Here is a 21,170-nt window from a genome sequence, read left to right on the forward strand (position 1 = left end):
TAGCAATAATACACAATGTATGAGATGAACGTTTGACTCACTAAGATATCATTTAGGTTTTGTCCTAAGCAGTTGTGCTTTACACAGTTTTCCATATGTAATCCAAACCTGTCACATGTATGAATAATCTTTAAATCTTTAAACGAAAAAACATAAAATATTGAACTTGAACTGAACATTTGAAGATGTTCTTGAAGAAACAAAACATGGGATGAGGCACGGATTTTGCATACAGTTGGGGAAAAAGCAGCCTTTCAGTTTAAAATATCGGGCTCAAATTACCATTATGGGCCGAGTCAATCCGGTGACCCCTCACTAATCGTTCGGGCTTTTCCGCTCGGCTCCGTCACTTTCCGCCCTCCTCATATTAGTTCCCACGCACTCTCCTTCCCTGCGCCGTGCTGAGCTGGAAAATGGCTGTGTAGGGGAGCAGGGAGTCATGAACGGGAAAAGAAAGAAAGAGCGAGAGAAAGAAGCGAAGCAATAAGTGAACCGAGGGTCTGCCAGAAGTTTACTGCACACGGAGAAGCTATCGACCGAAATAAAGCTCCACACGGACTCATGTCTCCTACTTGGAAGAGTTTAAAGCGCCGCAACCTAAAGTGAGAAGAGTCAAGAAATATCCGCGGGTGAGTTTTTCCAAGTTATTGCACATTTCCAGTACGGCCACTGTACTGGAAAATGGTGGAAGCGCTGCAAGTGTTCACACGCAGCCTCACGATGTTGACTCGTGCCCTAGTTTAAATGGATTTAGTTTTGTGCTTATTTTAAAAAAAAGTGCAGTACACATTTGACTAAAATGTATCATATTATGTGCTCGTGCAGCATGTTCCTCGGTGCCTGTCGACAGTTGACGTGTTTCAAAGCCCGTTAACTTAACTTGCTTTAGATTTGTTTTGGGTTCTTTCTATATGTCTTGATAATGCGTTTGAGAGGACTTTAAACTAGCTAGTATCTATAAAAGTTGTCAACTTTTGCAGAGTTTTAACCTCCGACTTACTTTTTGTAGTTAAATGCTTCATGTTTTAAATGGTGCTAACAAATTGCACTGCAGCACCTAAACACAACAAAGAAGCCAAACTCTGCAGTATACTCCATGTGTGTAACATTGATACGTTAGTACAAGTGTCAGTATAACAGTGCCATTACATTGACTGCAGACTATAGGAGGCCATGCAATGTGGGGGCCCCCTCAGCTGAAGGCCTGTGTTGCATCCCTGGTTAGAGGATTTGGCATGCATCAGGGGTTTATTGAAATTGTGCCACTTGCATAATAAGACAAGCCACTCAACTGTGTGGAGACCTCTTTTTTCTCCTGTAATTACTGAATCCAGCATTATGCAACCTAAATGTCAATTATACGGCTTTATCAATGTGAAGCATGACTTGTGGCAAAGCCTTCTTTCTTCTTTTAAGAGTCTTAAAATGCTCCAAATGACTCACAGAGCGTGTTCCTTCCAAAAGAAGGGAAGATTTCCTAAAATACCAAGAGTCGTTTCTCGGAGTGGCTGCATAAAACATCAGCTAACTTTCAAGTTCCACCAGAAGCAGTACAGCTGTGGTTATTTTTGTTATACGTCCTTCAGCAACCCAGTTAAACTGAAATGGTGTTATTTGATGGAAATAGCAGCAGGGTACGGATTTAAAGACAGTTTAGACACCGGACAGGCTGCAGAAGCTGGGCTGGGACTGGTTGTTGAAGAAAAAACTAAAATCTGATAGTTGACAAAAGTAGGATTGTCTGCTTTCCAGGAAGATAAGTGGGGCTATTTATTCAAATCTAGTTAGTCTCTTGTCATACACTTTTTGGAAAGCTCTTTCCTGGACGTGACCAATTGCTTATTGGAGTTTGAAAAAACATCCCTGACTTGTTGACTTGTTTTCAGCAACAATATTTACATTTGAAGACTTTTTATAATTTCAAAATGCGAATTGATATGAAAGTCAGACAAAGGCATGGACTTGCAAATTAAATAGATTTAATGTTGGTGCCACTTCAGTTGCATTACGCAATCGCCAACCAAATAAAGGGGTTCCTCATTAATCTCCGGGATAAGTATTTGATTGGATTGGTCATTGCTGTGTTACAATGGAGGCCACTGTATTGCATATTATTCACGTTAAGGCAAAATAGAGTTAATCATGGAGAAGTTAGCCGTTTTATACAATTATATGGGACTTGAATGGACTATATGTTTAGGTAAAGTACAAGGCTTACTTGCTAAGCACTTTCTGGCCTACATGCTAACTTCGCAGGAAAAGCTCTTGTGTTATTTTCAACATGTGCTGACTGAGCAGGTTTGTCAGATTTGATTTCTTTTTTCCAGACACACTGTTTAAATGTAACATTGTGATTGCAGAGACTTAAGGTAGCATTTGAAAGTGTTTGAGGCGTTGAATTGCCTGCATTTTATATCTTCTGATAAATACAGTGAGCCGTCTTTAACTGTAGAGCCTTGTGGTGTAGTTGACTTTTCAGAACAGTGCCGTCTCAGTGCTTCATAATCTTCCTAGCAGATGTTTCTACTTAACGAAGTGAGTTTTTCAGCTTCATTAAGGACAGATAGCATTTAGGTGAACATAACTTGAATCATCAAATGCCTAAGCCCACATTTTATGCTGAGAAAAGGAGTCTTCACAAGCGTCTGTGTTGTTGGCCTGTCCCTGCTGCCTGTGGCGCAGTAGATTTTTCAGCTCCATGTGGACAGATGGCTGGAGGCCAGGCTGCATGCGTGGTGGCTCTGTAGTCAGCTCCTCACCAGCAGGGCCGTGAAGGGCCAACGCATACACTCACTTTAAAGCATAACTGGGTGCCCACGTGAATGTCTGAACTTAGTACAATGCATGTGTTTGTGTTGGTGAAATTCACTTCAGGACAGCAGAAGACTGCACCTTTCTTCATGGGTGCATGAAATCCATAAAGTGTGCCTCTGAGATATGACACTTTTATCCTTTTGTGTGAAAACACTGTACTAGCTAAGACATTAGCTTAATTAATAACTCACGAGCGCTCTTTTAAAAATAATCCCAACGTGATGAGAACTTATTTAACTATATTTGGAGTAGATCTGCCAAGGCATGTTTCAAACTGTTGAAGAAATGGTTATATATCTCTGGGTTTACCTAACTTAACCCTGAACTACAGATGTAACTGTTGATGATGATTGATGTTCCACACCCTCAGGCCTTCAGAGATACTTTTTCCCCTGCATTGGTAACTGATAACTAGGTGACAGATTTATAAGATAAGCTAGTTTATACATACCAAGGTATGTTTCATGTGGTTACTTCAATATTTAATATGAAACGATTAAATGGCCAGGCTGATATAACGGCTTGTAATTAGCTTGTTGCTGATAAATCATTATCAGTCGATAAAGTTTGAAGCACTTAAGAAACGTGGTTTATAGTCTGGTGTATTTGCACATTGGATAGAAAGTTCATTGTTACGAAAAATGGCAAAAAAAAATTTCTATACCTAACGTGAGAGTTAACACTCAAATAGCTTCACATTTTATTTTTACATGAATGTTATTTCTGTGAACTTTAGATTTTTCTAGAAAATTTAACTTACTATTGCATATACCATTTGTTTAAAATTGCATCATTAAATACCATAAAATATGATAATATCTATTGAATATCACATAAACAATAGATAGGGGGTGAAGCCAAATTTAGATTTTGTTTTATCCTAACAGTCTTAGAGATTGACAATGAGATAAAATACAGAAAAGCTGGATGTCACAAATCTGAGAGGCTGGATTTTAATTAAATTTAATCAGTTATAAAAAAAAAATTGTGTTTAAAAACAATTTGTTGTAGTGCTGGGGATTTATAAATGAAATGATCAAATAAATATTAATATATCAGGAGTAATAAATATATTTAGTTCAAATCTAATAAAGTTCATCAAGAGGAGTGTTACTATAACAAAACAAAGTAAAAAAAAGAAACATATCTGTTTGTTAGTCTTGAAGCTGTGTCAGTAGTCATACTCCCCCGTGTTAGTGACGCTCTGAATAGCTTATTGGACATTTTACATTATGCATACTGGTGTATAATGAACAGGTCAGAGCTCCAGTGGCTGACTAAACGCATCAGGAGACATTCCATGGAAATCTAAATGGCATTTTGCGTTCAATATAGGTCTCACTTTACCCGAGTGAGATAAATAGCAAATGTGAAATTAGGGAAATATTGACTAACTGTGGCTATGGAGTACACATTACTTTACTAATATACTTGCTCTTTGGAGTGGATTTTGTCCTAGTTTCTCTTAGTGTTTCTTCTATCAAGTCCAGAATTTATTTTTCTTTCTTCTGTTGCATATAATCATCCCATCCATCATCCTGGTAACTCAGAACAACTGAAATCCTCTCCTTTCATCTCATTGCTCGACTTCGACATGACTCATGGAGTTCTCTCCAATCACACACAGCCTCCAGTTTTCCCATGTTATGTTTTTCATCATTATCCTGTGGCAGTTTCACTTGATTTCAATCACCGCTGCTTCAGAGATGATGAGCGGCCATCAAGGATGCTCTGATGAGAACAGTCAGGCGTGCGGGGAAAACAGGAGTTGTTTGGATCAAATGTTTGATCACTGCCTAGATACATTTTCTAATATTAGAACATTTCCTTGATTTGTCCGGCTTCTCTGGTGACTGTGGAGCACATGGCCTGAGCAGCAGCCAATCAGAGCGCAGGATTAGCTTTCCCTCTCTCTAGCAACAGTGAGTTACTTGCTGCCTATTCATTAATTATTTTCCTGTGGTCTCCCTAAGCCCGTTGGACTCTGCTGATAGCAAGTGCTCCGCTCTCAGTCTGTGTTTTTGTTCACTGCTTTCTGCCGCTCTCTGCTCTGACTGAATAAAAACTCTTAAAGAAAGGATGGATCCTGTGACGCTGAGCCGGCCAGCTGCTGCTGCTGCCCTGAACTGTGAGCCACTTCAACTCTATCAGACCAGGACTGTTTCAGAGATGACACTCCTCTCGCCTCGCACGACTTTTTCTCCTCTGGAACTAAATAATAAAGGGGGATTGCTGACTGCGCTCTGCTTTTACTTCGTTTTCATCTTCTTTCCTCTTTCTTTCTGCAGCAGCGCTCTCGTAAACAAATAAAACATGGCAACTGGAAAAACGACTGGACTTTTTCGCTGGCTGAGGATGGGGGGGGCTGCCAGTTGGAGGCAGGACCCTGTGTGTGTTTGGGGGGGGGCTGGAGAGCAGGTGGAGAGAGGAAGGAGGGGGAGTTTAGGGTTGGGGGGGGTATGGTGGTGTGAGGATTGCGGGCTGTGGTTGGGTATGCCAGTGCCACGTGTCTCGCCTGGCACCTCTCGCTTCTCAGCTCGGAGGATGTTGGACCGAGAATCTGCCTGAGCCTGTCCAGCTTCTCTCTGAACCAAAAGTGGGGTGAGTGTTGCACTCTGCCGCATCCACAACAACTCTTTAAAAAAAAAGATGATCGTGTTACACCAGGTTTGCAGTGTACGTACGTTCGCCTCTCCGAATATCGTTGGGGGAGAGGGCATAATCTAGACTAATGTCCGAAAGCATGCACTTTGGCATTCAAAAATACAATTTGGAGGTTAAGGTTTATTATATATGCTCTCCGTAGGTTTTATTTAAGCAGCTGCATGCATCACTGGAAACATTTTCCACTTAGGAGCGCTAATAAAAATGATTGCACAACATCGGGGCCTCGCAAACCAGGCCTATTTTGATTTGGATGTTGTGGGAAATTGCCCCACATAGCTCCGTACTCCTGCCATACAAGAACTTCCCTCCACTGTCTCTAACCGCCCCCCACCACCTGCTCCATCTCCCCGCCGACATCCTTTCATGTGGTCCTGAGAGGTGAACAGGACGGCTATCCTCGGTCAGTCCACAGATCACAGATGGACTTAATCTGGGAATGCTGATCTCTCTCTCGTCTTCGCTCCCCGTCTCATCTTGGTATAGTTGCCATTTTGAACTTTGTAACTCAAATTTTAAACGACCTAAAGACGTAAACATGGTATGTCCATGTGTTGCTGTGGATATTATACTGTAGGGTTTTCAAATACGTAAATACAGATTTTTTTTTTAATTGAGTGTCTAATGGGCTTATCTGATAATCTCTTTTGTTGCTTGTAATATTTGCGCACTTTTTCTTCGCATTTTATTGGGCCTCAATCGTCTTTTATTCGACACTATTCATTCTGGGTCCATAAATGCCGTATTTGCTGTGCATATATGGATATTAAACTATGACACATTTGATACGAAGTAGTGTGTTATTCTGCATGGAAACGTTGGCTTGTAAGTGGTGTTTTCTGCTATTGTGCCAGGCTTTGGTGCCTCAGCTGAACGTCCATTCGGTTTTCCCATCTTGACCAGACAGTATGATTTAGCTATTTTCACAGAGTGAAGCCGAAAATATTTCTGAGGCAACACAGAGCTGCCTTTTTTCTTTTCTATGGTGAGGTTGTGAGGGCTTCTGCACGTTTCAGAGAATCCTGGTTGCCCTACAGCGTGGAGCTCAGTTTGTCCTGCATGCTCGTTCTGCGAAAATATTTTCTTCGCCTTTTTTTGCACAAATTTGGACGCTGCTAATTGCACATGTTGTGTAAGTTGCCGGGACGCCTATTTCACATGGAAACTTGATGTTCCTGTGGATTATGTGATGGCTGTTGGTGTGTGCGTGTAGGGTGGAGGGATTGGAGGCTCCCGTCCAGGGACCCAGTCTGCTGTTGGTCATGACGCAGCAGCATCATCCCATCTCTCCGTCCTAACCCCAGACTGCACAAGCGCATGGAGCTGCCGCAGATCGCCATTTTCATGCCCCGCTTTGAGCTTCGTTTCACATGGATAAGCGCCGCTTTACTTACGGCTATTTAGCGAATAGAAACAACGTTCATTGGTAATCATTTGTAGTTTTCAGGATTGTTTTTTTGTCATTTTTGAGTCTAATCATTATTTCCTTTTTGATTTTTTTGATGTCATGCAGGTCGGTCATAATCTGTGTCCAGAACATGTGGGAGCGTGAGAGAACTGAAGAGGATTAAAGACCTTCCCACTCGTCCTTCAATCAGACCACTTCATCCGGCCGTGGCGAGCCAGCGACGCCGGGCCTTCGACTTGCAAAATATTTTACCCGACTGCTCCACTAGCCAGCAGGTTTTGGCTGCTTGAAAGAGCATGTTGCCAAGGCGCTCCCTCTGCTCCATCATCTGGCTCAACCGGGGTATCAAGCTGAGGAAAGTGTCCACCAACACCGGTCAGGTCTGAAGCTGCTGCCCCCGCAGACCCAGCAGCAGCACAACGCCACCTTATCGACTTTAAAAAAATGCTTCTAAGCTTCGGGTGATTCCCCTCCTCCCCTCATCCTCCCTCAACCCACCAAGAGTTAGTGACTCACCAGCCTTTTTGGTTTCTGAAGCGGATTTCTCTAGAGCCGAACCGTGCCGTTGCAGCGGGACTCGGGCTGCACCATCTAATCCTCTCTTCAGTAGCCATTTTGATTTTGCTTCCCTGACAAAATGGCGACGGAAGGTTTTCAGTACCTTGCCCTCTACGCCTTCACCAAGGACCAGGAGGAAGACCTGGACCTGCAGCCGGGGGACGTCCTGACAGTCAGCAGGGCCTCGCTGCTGTCCATGGAGAACTACCAGGAGGGCTGTGTGGAGCATCCCGAGCGCCTGGGCTGGCTGCTCGGCTACAACGAGCGCACCAAGCAGAGAGGCGACTTCCCCGGGACGTATGTCGAGTACGTGGGCCCCGTGAAGATGGCGCTCCCATCCAGTCAACCCAGGTCCCAGCGACCCCTCCCCGCTGCTCCAAGACCAGAGTCATCTCAAAGTAAGACTTTTTATATTTTGCTCCGTCACATTTTCTCAGCAGTGAAGCTGCGCGGGAACCATGTCTGGGACATGTTTTAGAAATGAATCTTATAACCGTGCTACTGTTAAGCATGACGCCATTTTTACATCTGAAGTGTCGCAACGTCATACATCAGTGAAGCACAGTTGTGTACAGTGTGGTGTAAGTTGGATTGCAAACCTGCAGCTTAACATATTTTATAATGCTTTTATTGTGAATTTTTCAGAGAAACCATCTGTTTGCAAGTTCGATTTTTTACATTATTAATGAAAGTCATGCAGGAGCAGGACCAACATGTTTACTTGTATGTTATTGGTTTATTGGTGTGCAGAAATGATAAAAACGGAAAGGCTCAAAATCACAGTTGAAGCTTACTTATAATCTAATTTATATATTTTATATATACACACTTCTTTCCTCTTTAAATAATAAATCAAAATGATGGCAGGTAGTGTTTCTGACAGTGTGGTGAGTCCAGGGCCAGATCAGCCATTGGCTGTTAGATAATTGGTGCAGTTGATGTTTGTTGCCGGTCAACCACCCTGGGAGTTTTGATAGGTCTCCCACATTTGGCCGTGACCTCGAGCTGACCCTTTAATCTATACTTAAACACGACATAAGCCTTACCTCTTTGGAGGCGCAGCTAGCCAAACTCTCTGTTGAATAATAAAGGGCTAATCCATCTGCTCAGACTCTCCTGTACAGGTCTGCCATTGATTCTGTCCGTGTGTTAGGCCCCCCCTTTACATTCGACGTTTACATGTGTCCCACGCACCAAACTGCGTCTGGGCTTATCTGCACAGAAATGCCTGGCTCTCCTCGCTTTGACTTGTTATTGACCCTCTGCTCCATCAACAGATCGCACAGGCAGGAGGGGCTGCTCTGTTTTCAGCTGTGGCTCCGTTTGAGATATGAGGGCTTTTTTTTGGCTTGTTAACCGATGTTAAGAAAAATAAAAGGTTTTAATAGGCGTGTTTGTATTTTAGCAAACTGTTATATAACAGTTCAGGAAACACAAAGTCCCGTTTTCTCCTTGGAGATACGTACTCAGTTCTTTTACACCTCTCTTCACTCCTGTGACTTTGGGAAAATATGTAAAATATTTATTCATAATACACTGCTTTGAGCTGCGACAGCGTCCAACTCAAACATTCTCTTGGCTCGGATTGGCTGAACTTAGCAAGCTCGACTTCAAGTGAAAACTTTGATTTGTTTCCAAAATTCTTCTACACTCCCAAGGTTTCCATCATTCTTCTCCTCATTAGCACTCCCTGGCTTTTGGCTTCAGCTGGTTAATGTCTTGCTTCCTTCTATGGGATGCCAGAAGAAGAAAAAGGTGCAAGAGGCCAAAAGATTAATAAAAAAGTGTTTATAATACCATCCTCTGTCAATAAGCTGTATTCTCTGTCATTCGCCTTTTCAGTTTTATAGCAGGTGGGCTGAGCACCACTCTGAGCACAGAGGCTGTGAACTCTGCATTACCTCAGGTTGAGCCACTCGCCTATTCAGCTCTTCCACACAGTACACTGGGCCGCATTTGATTCAACTCATTTCTCAGTAATAGTTTACTGAAAAGTAAAAGTGAATATCAATTTCTCCAGTTTTCTTATCACGAGTACCTCAAATATAACACAATGCTAAAGTAAAGGGAAGTCTCGTGAGGAAGCACAGGCCTAAACGTTGTCCTGTGGACGCAGGTGAGGAGGACAACAGTATCCTCTGGGTTTGACCGACAGTGAAACAAACCAGTCAGGCAGCAGGCGTTTGTGCCGCTGATGTGGAGAGACGGGGGCAGGAGAAAGTGAAACCCTGAGATGGGGGGTGGATGGCAGGTCAGTGGCTAAAGGAAATTTATTGTAGATTAGAAATGGTCCAAATTTTACAAAAATCATCTTCATTTCCCCGAAGGAACCGAGGCCCTGGGCGTTGTGTGAATAGAGCTATTGTTAATGTGGCCCATTTACTGTTCACAGGGATTTTATCATTTGATATCAGGGCATCTACACTGCCGGGTGTTTGGTTAGGTTGAGCAAGAGACAGGTTTAATCCCGACGTCCAGCCTTTGAAACGCAGCTGAATTCTTGACAAAAGGCCCCCCCTCTGCAGGTGAGCCACCACAGCGTCCAAAAGTGAGTGGTTGTTTTCTGGTCCTGGTCAGTGCATTTTGACTTACAAGTGACTGGCTCTGTTAGGACTTTTTCCCGCCGTGCGAAATTCCTTATTAAGCACGTTTTTTAGAGTTTCAGTTTAATTCAGATTTGATTATTTTGGATACAGCTACAATTGATATCACCTTCCCTTCGCATTGCCTCTACTGCGATACTCTCTCTGTCTCAGGTCTTTGTCATGCAAATGCATGCACACGCTGCCAACAGATTAGGTTCCTATTGCTAAAATCCTTCTGGTTTTAAATCCCAGAATTAAGGGAAACAGGTTTTTCATTTGCATCAGGTTACTGTGGAACGTCCACAAACACCCGTCTACTTTAGTGCAAATAAAGCAATGTTTTTCAGCAGGAGCAGTCAAAATGAAAATTTGTTTTAGTGGTCAAAAGATGCAAACAGCTCAGCTTTTCTTGTTTCTGAAACAGAAGGAAGGGTTGGCTGATGATGGCCTATTATTGTGAATATGAGATGGACAGCAACAGAAAAAGGGCCCTCGTCCTGATGATGCATCACTCAAAAACAAACAAGTGTTGTTTATAGAGTTTTTATGAATTTTTGTATGCTTAAAAATTAAATCCAAAGAACTCTGTCTTAAAGTAGTTGATATTTTATTTCTTTTTATCTTTTAGCCTTGTTTAAAATACAACAAAAGTGTTTCTGCATTGAATAAAATTACTAGTATAGTAGATTTCGGCGGTTAACTCAACACTCATTCCTCTTTGTTGTCCACATTTAGCGTCAGTACAAGTTTTCATGATAGCTGTAAGTACATTTCTCGAGGCAGATGATGGGTATGAATCAGTTTCATTCCCCAGATACGGAGGGAAACGTTTCTCAACTTGCAGCAGGAATAATTCTACAAACCCAGAGAGAGTTTTTATTTTTTCTCTTTCCCTCCTTTCTCTCTTTCCTCTCGCTGGCCTCACTTTAACTGCCTGCTGAAGTGAACCATGGCTTGGCATGTTTGCAAACTCCTCCCTTCTTACTCCCTCCCTCCCCTCTCTTTCTCCCCCTCTTTTGCAGCCTCCCTCCCTGATTCACATACATGTCTGATACTGTCTCTGGGCAGCTATAAACCATGTTAGCAGGCCAATTCTCAGAAAGGAGAGGCCTCCACTCCACTCTCCGCTCCCTGCGCCTTACCAGGAAAACACTTTCAAAGAACCCATGGAGGAGGGGGGGGTCGAGAGAGAAGAGAAAGTGAATGGGAAAGATACTGAGAGGCTGGAAGGAGAGGGAGACGAGGGTACATTGTAAGCCAAGGCCACCCTATCTGCAAATATATGAAGCAGCTGGGTTTGGTTTCTCTTCTGATTCTTGTTTTTTCCTCCTGGAGTTCAGTACATTTAGCGTGTTACATTCCCAGGGTTATTGAAAATACTTCTTTAGTGCCAGAGCAGTAACTGAGAACTCATTTAGGCGTAAAGTTGTCTTACTAAAAGATTAATGGCTTTCACAAAACCACAAACTGAGTGAAGTACATTCTGTACAGTCGCTCACGGTAGGAGTGAAACTAAATCAAGGTTCCTCTTTGGTGCTTTTAGATTACAATAAAGGTACTAATGTGAGGTCAACCAAATGACTCTACCAGACCCTCTATTTTTCTTCTGTGGGCAAAATGTCCAGCTCAGCATTATATGCATGTGCATGCTGAGTTGAAAGTATAGACTGACCGTGTCTAAAGGCAAAGGTGTTTATAGCTGTTAAAAATAGCTACGCTTGAAGGTGGGGTGCCCAATTTTTACCACGTCTCCTCAGAGGCATTCATGATGTTGCACAAAGTGACTGCAGAAGTTATGTGAAGAATTACAGAAAGAGCTTAAGCGATAAGTTAAAAATCCTGCCTACTTTATCACATCTGCTCAGTCGCTGCGAGGGGTGGGCATGAATGTCGGATTGACGCTTTTGGAAAGTTACAGAAATTGTTGGGTGCAGCTGGCCTAACTCCAACACTGGAAAGGCGTGGGGGAGGGGTGTTCAGACGGTGTTCAACAATCTGACAAGCACTTTGTTAGAAGCACACTGGCCCCATTACATTTAGAATGCGGAGAGTCATGTAACACTGACTCCAGCTGGACTCACCGCTAGTTAGGCTTACAGGACTAGATGGCAATGTACCTGTTAATACAATCAGCACTTAGCAGAGCTGGAAGAAGGAGTCCTAAGGTAAACTAGAAGTACAAGAGTGTAGGAATACTCAGTTACAAATAAAAGTCCTGCATTCAAAATGTTACTCCAGTAAAAGTACTCATTCTGCAGATTGGTCCATTTCAGAATAATATATATGATGTGTTTTGATTATAATTATTGATGCATTAATGCGTTTATGTGTTGGGTTAAAGGGCAGCTAGTTTTAACTTTGCATACTGCAGGGTAGCTGGTGAATTTACTCCAGGTGTAACTAAAGTCTGATTTAAGTGTTGATTATATTTCACATCATTATTCAAAATGTGTAACTATTTACTTTGTTTGTAAACTAAAGGTATTAAATAAATGTGGAGGCGTAAGGGTACACCATTTACCTCTGAATTTAAATACTTTAGTAATTTTTAAAAATTGTATTGAAAGGTCTCCTATTATGCTATATTTGAACAATATATTATAGGGCAATATCTATACAAAACAATTCTGTGAAGTGTTTTGCTCAAAATATCAAACAGATCACTAATTGTAGCATACCCCTCTACTTCAGCCCTGTTCCTGAAGAGCTGATTCTGTGACTGTAGCTTTAAATTTGAGCTGAGCTGAAGCTGGCCACGCCCCTTTGCAGCGTCATGCAGCTCTCTTTCTGAAGAGAGAAGTTTCTAAAGGAGAAACTCAGCTAAACTCTGCCGTGATTAAACGCCATATTATGTTCCAAACCACATCAAGCATTATTTCTGAAACACTTCTCAGTGTTTACCACTAAAACAGAGACATTATATGTATTATATATACAACAACTCTAAGTCCCTCCTGCAGACATCCTGCTGAATACACAGAGGTGCTGCGGAGGGGATTCAGCTCGCGACTGTATATTGCGGACGATAGGTTGGGACGTGTCACATGGGCGGGACGTCTTAGGAGTCCAGTGTAAAGCCAGCCCACATTTCCAATATGACGTCATAACCGAATCAAATCTAGAACAGCTCGTTTGTACCCCCATTTTTAGAGATGTGGGTAAGGAGGAAAAGAGAGAGGGTTGTATTTTCTGACACTTTGTGAGTCTCCTTACACACCGGGGACACATATTTATGTATAAAAGACAGCAAAAAGTGCATTTTGCCTAATAGAGGACCTTTAAGTACAGTTCATTTGTAAATGTACTTAGTTAATTTACACAACCGCAAATATCCAACAAATGCACAGCACAGATTTAGATTCATATTTGACATTAACAACCATTTTCCATTCAATTCAAAGACATAGAGTAATAGACAACACTGCAGAAAAAACACTTTTACTTCACAACACAAAGCGCCACACAAACTTCTATGATTAAATTCTTCTGGCTGGCTGGCAGGTCTTCAAAAAGCAATGAAAATGAGATAGCAATACGTTAACATTGGCATGGCATTATAAAGTATTTATCTCAGCAGGCGTTTAAAACCAGATCCAGCGTTGTGCGGAGAACACCTGCGTCTGCCATGTTTGCAGGGGCTCACTCGTACACGTGTAGCTGTGAAGCGTGTTGTGACAGAGGAGTGGGTGGCGTGCCCGCTCATAACGCACTGCCTGTCTACATAGTTGGGATGCAGCGAGGACATGTAGCAGTGAAACCTGACCAGCAGCTACACACTGCTACACACCAGCCGTGAGCCAGACAACAACTGGCCTTGTCACCGCTGCGCATTAGAAACACATGCTCGGAGTAACCCACATGGTTTGAAAATGTTTAAGCAAACCTCAGTTGTTGATAAAAGGGTTTGAATCTGGGCTAGGTTTGTGTATTCGGAGGACAGGGAAACACTAGGAGGTCAGATTCAGCGTAAATTTGCATATTACATTTATTGTGTTTGTTGAGGATCAGTCATATTTTTACATTTTTATTTTGTAAAACGTTAATGGATTAATCAAGTGGACTGTACTTGTCATCCTTGCTGACCAGTGAACTAAACCAGTACATTTGGTTATCCCTGAATAAGCTGAAAACTGAATGTATTACTTTATTAACACATATTAATATGTATCTTTTAAAAAAGCCCTTTGTCTAAAGTCAGGTAGTAATATTTTAATGTTTCTAGTGGTAACTTGTAGCTGTGGCTGACCGGGGGTTGATTTTAATCATCAATAGCCTAAAAGGAGACAAATACAATATTGTGTCAAATAATAAAAGTTGGATTGCACACAAAGTTTTTACAAAATAAATAAAAAGGACATTATTAATAGAAAGCATTTGGAGTTTTGAAAAAGAAATTCCAGAGTTTAATCTGAGCAGTGAAATCCTGTGAATGATTTCATGCTGTGCGTTTGGAAAAGCTGTGGCTTCTGACAGACCTCTAAGAGGCAGAATGCAGCAGAGCAAGCTCCGTGTTACATAAGCACACTGAGGCAGGAGATGCAGAGGAAATATTTAGCTTCACATCGCTCTGCTTCATCCAGTCTGCTGTGCAAACACTCACAGACAGGATCTGCAGCATTCATCTCCCCATCAGCGCTCCTTCTGTATGTGGAGATAACATCAAAACCAATTATAGATTTTCTCACTGGCACAGATTATGTCGAATTACTCGCTTTGACTTTATCAAAGCATCTGTGAGGAAAAACAGCGGTCATGAGATCCAGCCAGTAAAAATCTCCTCCTACCAATGCTTACATAAGCTTGACTTATACGGCCTCAAATGCACTCGGGCTCACTTGTTAAGAGGCAGGAGGGCCAAACTCCACTCTGCCATGCTTTTTTCTTTATGTTCCTCCTTTTCTCCCATTGGCTACGTCTGATGGCATGTCAGGTCATTAGCCGGTCTCGCAGGGTGCAGTCTGCCAAGGAAGTGGTTCTAATTGACGAACAAGTTGCTGTTACTTTATCTCTCTTTCTGTCTTTCACTCTTTTTCCATACCTTTCCAAAACCCTGAGAGGACCGCAGGGCTTCAGCTGCTTTTGGCACGAAGAGAGAAGAAAAAAAACAGATTCTCTCTTTGCACGAAAGTTTAATTATTTTTTTTCCTTTTCCGAGTGAGTAGAAATATACTGTGAAATAAAGTGTTTATGTTTGTTTGCATGTAGGGGTGAGAAAGTTCTTTCCTCTCGGGGAAAATATGGCAATCAAAATGTTCTTCCTACTCCCCTCCCGAACAGTTGGACAGCATTCAGTTTGTGGTTTTATAGCCTATATTTGTACTTATTTCCCTGTTTTTATTTGATTTCCACGTTTTATTGCCTGCATCCTGCCTCAACCCAACGGCATAACAGCTCCATGAAGATTGGCTTTTGCACTTCTGTACTGTATAACTAAAACGTTCTGCTTTCTAAAGCAATAACATTTGAATTTAGTTGCATCTGTACCGGTAATTATGACAACACACTATAATGTAGACAGTGTTCACTTATTCCGTCCTTCATATTTTAAATGGAAGCATCAAACTAAGCAATGTAAAAAATGAATCTATCGTACCGTGTTCCATTTTATGAAGCGTGAAATCGTCTATTTGCAGTTAAATATAATTTATCTGTTGATATTTTCTCATGTGTGTTTCTACTGTTTTCACAAATTCGTACGGGGTGGAAAGTGGATTAACATAAACATTCTGTTGGTCTACGAGAGGTGTCGGTGTGGGCTGTGTGTGAAGGAGGAGGTTAACATGTGTTTTTGATTCTTTGTTTGTATTGACCTCAGGGATATTTCTTGTCTGTCAGGAGAGAAGGCAGACGTTGCATGCCGTTGTCATAGAGCTGCACAACTTCTTAGCATTTTTCGGGTTGCAGAAACTAGGGGCGGCAGCTGAAAATGTACACGGTCGCGCAGAAAAAAATGGGATCATGCACAACTCTGGCGAAACAAAGCAGTCATCAGATGACTCAGTGAGATGAACGGGTTGCTAAGGGCAGGGATAGGCTAGATTGAGTTAATCCTGTGGTACAGATAATATTTTGTGGAATGGTGCCTGAACAGCCTTAAAACTCATGGAGCCATTACTGAAACTGGACTTTTTTAAGATAGTTTTCATCTTTCTTATGCCACCACAAACATGCCCAGTTTAGCTGCTTTAACGCAATCCAGTTTTAAGTCTGAAAATCAGATCAGGGAGAAGACTGAAGGGGGAGCTGTGTGCATCGCAAGATCAACATTACTTTGTTTTAAACTGTAGCAAATCTAACACAAAGTAAAGAATTGTAATGCTTTTGTAATACACTAAACTGTTATCCTGTGGATAGAGGGGGTGGATCAGTATTCATCATGAGTTGTTAGACAAACTTTGATTTGGGTTGACATTTTGTGCTGAAATGTGTAAACTGTACTGAACCCCAAAGAGAGACTGAGGAGATGAGAGAAGGGGGGGGGGGCCTGCCAGCCAGCCAGCCAACCAAAAATGGCCTACATGGATAAAGTAGAGGCAGAGGTCGGTCTGTTCGCTCCGTCAGGAAAAGTTTCTGTGTCTAACCGGCAGGCATGGAGAGAGAGAGAGAGACAGAGAGAGACAGAGAGAGAAGAGAGAGTGTCTCAGAACTGAAGCAAAAGGGAGAGAAGTCTAAAGAAAGAGCAAAAGAGAAAGTCCAGCAAGCGCAAGAATGCAAAAGAGCAAAGGACGGAGAGAGGGAGCGAGAGGGAGAGAGACCTCCGGAGTAACGGAGAACAAGAACCAGAGCGAGAGAGAGAAAGAGAGAGAGGGGAACGGAATGTGCTGACGCTGTGTTTCTTGTCTGAACTCCCCAAATTAATAATCAGCAGCGGTTTAGCCGAGCCGTGCCAGGAACAGGAGCCTACTGCCAAGCCCCGGCCAGGCCAGGCCCTCCCTGCTCCCAGCGTCACCCCCACCCCTCACCCAAAACCTCCCCACCCAGCCCACTGCCCCGCTCTGGGGCCGAATAGGAGGCGCTGCCTGCCTGCCTGCCTGTCTGGGCCGGGCCGGCCTGGCACACTGCCACAGGGCTTTTGCTTGTTCAGGAGTTTTGATTAAATCCTTTATTGTGCTCCACTCACGCAAAGAGCTAAGGCGAAACACCGAGCAGGACAGAGCGGAGGGGGAGGAGAGAAAGCGAGAGGGGAGAGAAGAAAAGGGGAAAAAAAGAGAGGGAGGGAGGGAGGGAAATGGGATCCCTCTTTTTTTCCCTCTTGCTTTCTCCTTTTCTCTTTCTCTCGGACTGAAAAGATGTTTGATTTGGTCTATGGGGAGCTGTAAAGTAGATAAAGTTTTTGCTCACCATCAGCAGTCCGTTTTTTTTCCTCCCTTTTTTATTTTCACTCCTCTGTATAAAGCCTCTTTTCACTCTTTTGTACATTTACTAAAAAGTTCTGGTTTTCATATCATATATCTCATCAGCTAGACTTCCGGACTGTAAACTACCACAGAAAGATGCACCACAAGCTCTCAGGTGTTTGTGTTAGCACTGGGAGTTTGAATACTTTACAAACAAAAGCAGCACACTGCGCTAACTGCTGCTGCGCTTTACAGCTAAACAGGTGTTCTTCTTGCGAAATGGATACTAAAATCCACCTCATCATTTTTTATTGTGTTCCTCACACATTTTATATGTGCTCACAACATTATGCACACTCTATATCTGCAACTGCTCCTAGTTAACTGTGCCCTTGTCAGGGTTGCAGCCCCCCGCGGTCTTTCAGGGGCTTTGTGCCAGAAGTGTAACAGTGATTTGTGGTGTTGTTTCAGCTGTTTCTGTGCTGGACCTGAGCGAGCAGTTCACACCGCCAGAGACGGCCCCAACAGCCCTCGTCAGCCTGATCCAAGCCATAGAGAAAAGAGGTATCTCCATGTCAACCGGCCAACGTGCTCGTCTGTCTCGCCTCCCCGTCTTTCCGTCTACGTGCGACTGTCTCCCTCCCGCCATCTGCCTCCTGCTCTCATGCCAGCATTTGCACAAGTGTAGACGCATAGGCATGTGGATTCAGTCAGGCAGTCACACAGATGTAGAAACGCACACACACATGTTCATGCACACTTGGGTCATTGACTGTATGCAGATTTCATACATTGAAGATTAAAGTCAGAGGCGTTGTGTTTCGGCCACACTGAGGGTCCTGCTCAGTGGGACTGTTTCACACCATGCTATTAACAAATTGCGCTCAGTGGGAATCCATTCACAGCTTTTCTCCTTTATTTCTGTCTTCATCTGTCTCTCTCTCGCACTCACTCACACATTTTGCTACAACCATTAACTGATTATTTAAATTGTTGCTGATGATTTTTGGCTATTTACCTATCGATTAAACTACTTGTTTCCGCGGTACACCTACGCAGGCAGGCATCTGCACAGACATTGCCAGGCTTAATGTACACAGAATTATGTACGCTTAACCTGTGTCCCTATTCCATTTAATTCATCTTTATGGTGTACTGGAAGAGCAAAAATAATCCACATAGTATACACCTTTATACAGAAACTGATGCATTACGTGTCCGCACTTTAGAATAAACACTGACAGTTAAACAGTGAGAGAGTAACATTATTAAAGTTATAAGGATTATTTTCTTCACTTCCCAGATTCTTGCAGCTGTCAGACCATCATTTGCAATTAATCAGCACTGTTTGCGCTACTGAGTAGCTTCTCCAAATTCTTACAACTATGTACATCAGCAGCAGTTTTTAGTTCATAGTTTCCTTTTTTTCAAGTTTATTTTTATGCAATGTCACTGTCCTGTGTGAGCACACTACGTACTCAGTTATACAGAATTAGCCTGTCTGGAATCAGGCACTCTTTAGTTTAAAAACAAATGGATAAGTTACAGATACTGTAGTCGATTCAAAACATTTTAGATTAGACTCTCCTGGCTTTCTATGTTGGAGATTCACCAAAATTCTTCTCGTGCTAGGCCTTGATAATATATTTAAATATTAATATGTACTTGAAAGGCGACGGAAGGTCTGTCGTCTGAATGTAAATAATATAATATTGAAATACTTCCCAGTGTTGGATGCACACACTCTGTGACTGCATGGTGTGGTTTTCACAACTCCCTGAGAGACTGGCCAGTCTCAAGGAATTGCAAGATGCATCTGTCCAGACCCTCTGTTCCTAAATGTGTTTTTAAGCCTGGGACCCGAAGAGAAATGCACTCATTCAGAGTTCAATTATTTCTGAGGGGGTATTTTGACTGGACTCTTTAATGAACAGTTTTTAGCAAGGTTAAGATTGGTATGTTGACTGAAACATACAAAACCATCAGCGTTCTTCACGTAAGTTCCCCTTATCTTAAATAGGAATGGATTACATTTATGTGCTTCACAATGTGCTTTAAATAATTTCTTGATGATTTCATGATGTCTGGGAGTGACTAAATGAATTGCACATTTTACTCCAAGAAAATAACCGACATGTGTTGGCTCTGCTATTGTTAATATAACTTGTGGGAAATATTTGATGGACCGAATCTTCCACATTTGATTGATCACCTTTTTGTTGTTTGATGTGAGGCTGGGATGAAAACAACACACAACTGATACTTTGTGCTGAGTATTTCCATAACAAACATCTGGCAATGTGCTTTGTCATGTACAAGTTTTGCTTATTTACTAACATTATCCAGCTGGTAATACATGTCAGTGTTGATTCTGGGTGGGGTTTAACATGGCTTTTACATTGGCGCAGATTATTTCAGGTCAGGCAGATGTAGAGACATACACTACATTAGACTAATGCTATCTCTGCTCATGATTCCTCTTCTCTGCCTAACTGTGTTCTGTTTTTTCACTGTATATTTCTTCAGATCGGTTAGTTGTTCAGACCTTTATTTAACCGGTCCTTTTGTCTTTTTTCAGGTCTGGACTGCCAGACATTGTACAGGACAAATGATTCCTCAGGTGCAGACAGCCCAATATACAGCCTGAGCTCTGGTGAGTCATACTTTTTAATCTTAATGTGGTGGTTAGTGTGTGTAATATAATATATTTACATGTACATTGCATCGGATATAGACCAATATATCAGCTTATATAGTTTATTGTAGATATATCTTGTCATATTTACCACATTAAGTTTGAGATCATTTACAAACTGTTGTATAGTTGCTTACATGCCCATTTCTGATCATTGCTAAGTTACATTTATCACCATGTTTCCGGGTCATAATTGTTAAAGTTAAAGAAATTACCATAACCTGCTTTATTATTTCAACTCTGAAATATTTATCAGTGTGATCCAAAACAATATTTTATCAGATAAGCTGTACATTTCATACAACAGAGGTATCATTTATTACTTAGTTGGATAAACATGGGAAGCTTTCTTAGCACTAATGTTGTTTTCCAGCAACGCTTTTTCCTCAGCAGGGTGTCTTACAGAAGAATAGAATGTTCAGATTGAGGTTTCTTTGTGGTTATTGAGTTTGGTGGGTTATTTCTTCTTGTCCCTAATGTCTTTGTATGTGTCTTTTTGCTGCAGAGACTGAGATGTGTCAGAGAGATGTGGGATATCTGTCTGAGTGTGTCCTGAACTACCTGAGAGACCTCCCGTCCCCCGTCATCCCCACCTGTGTCTATCCCCTACTTCAAACTGCCGTCACACTGCAGCAGCAGCAGCTCCTGCAGCAGTCAGCAGGTAGGCCTCGACATTGGTTGACTTTTTTATTGACAAAACAATTACATGTATCATCTTCTTAGATTCTTTTCATATTTTAAACCTGATGTTTACAGTTGTTTTATGTAAACACCTTTCTTTTCACCCAGATGGCGCAGTCGCTGGAAGCCATGACAGAGAGGTAAGCCTGGTCCTGGAGAGCTCCACCTCCGTCCCCCTCCATCACCGCCTCACACTGCAGTACCTCCTCACACACCTGGCCAAGGTGACCCAGGTGCAGGCCAGCAACGGTCTGGACACACACACTCTGGGGAAAGTCTTCGGACCGCTGCTGATACGTACAGGCCCCTCCACCCCCTGGCAAGTTTTGATTGATTTACTAAAACGTATTCAATAGAGTGTAAAGTTAAAGAATTGTGTAAATATTTACTAAATCAAGCGAATATGTCAAATTGGGAGATGTTTTTTT

At 42.3% G+C, this 21,170-nt stretch overlaps 1 protein-coding gene across 2 annotated transcripts in view; it reads left to right on the forward strand.

Annotated features, from left to right (window-relative positions):
- The first annotated feature begins 398 nt into the window (after nucleotides 1–398).
- Nucleotides 399–21,170, forward strand: part of pik3r2 (phosphoinositide-3-kinase, regulatory subunit 2 (beta)) — a 32,644-nt gene continuing 11,872 nt past the window's right edge. The window contains exons 1-6 of one of the 2 annotated variants that reach the window (XM_063885550.1): nucleotides 399–629; nucleotides 6,992–7,842; nucleotides 17,838–17,930; nucleotides 19,945–20,019; nucleotides 20,567–20,722; nucleotides 20,851–21,061. In XM_063885550.1, the coding sequence (XP_063741620.1) occupies nucleotides 7,524–7,842; nucleotides 17,838–17,930; nucleotides 19,945–20,019; nucleotides 20,567–20,722; nucleotides 20,851–21,061 (854 nt within the window). In that variant the 5' untranslated portion in view covers nucleotides 399–629; nucleotides 6,992–7,523. The remainder of the gene's footprint in view (nucleotides 630–6,991; nucleotides 7,843–17,837; nucleotides 17,931–19,944; nucleotides 20,020–20,566; nucleotides 20,723–20,850; nucleotides 21,062–21,170) is intronic. The other variant, XM_063885551.1, reaches the window with a different exon arrangement.

The sequence above is a fragment of the Eleginops maclovinus genome, chromosome 6, assembly GCF_036324505.1.
Source record: "Eleginops maclovinus isolate JMC-PN-2008 ecotype Puerto Natales chromosome 6, JC_Emac_rtc_rv5, whole genome shotgun sequence".
In the NCBI taxonomy this organism is placed as follows: domain Eukaryota; kingdom Metazoa; phylum Chordata; class Actinopteri; order Perciformes; family Eleginopidae; genus Eleginops; species Eleginops maclovinus.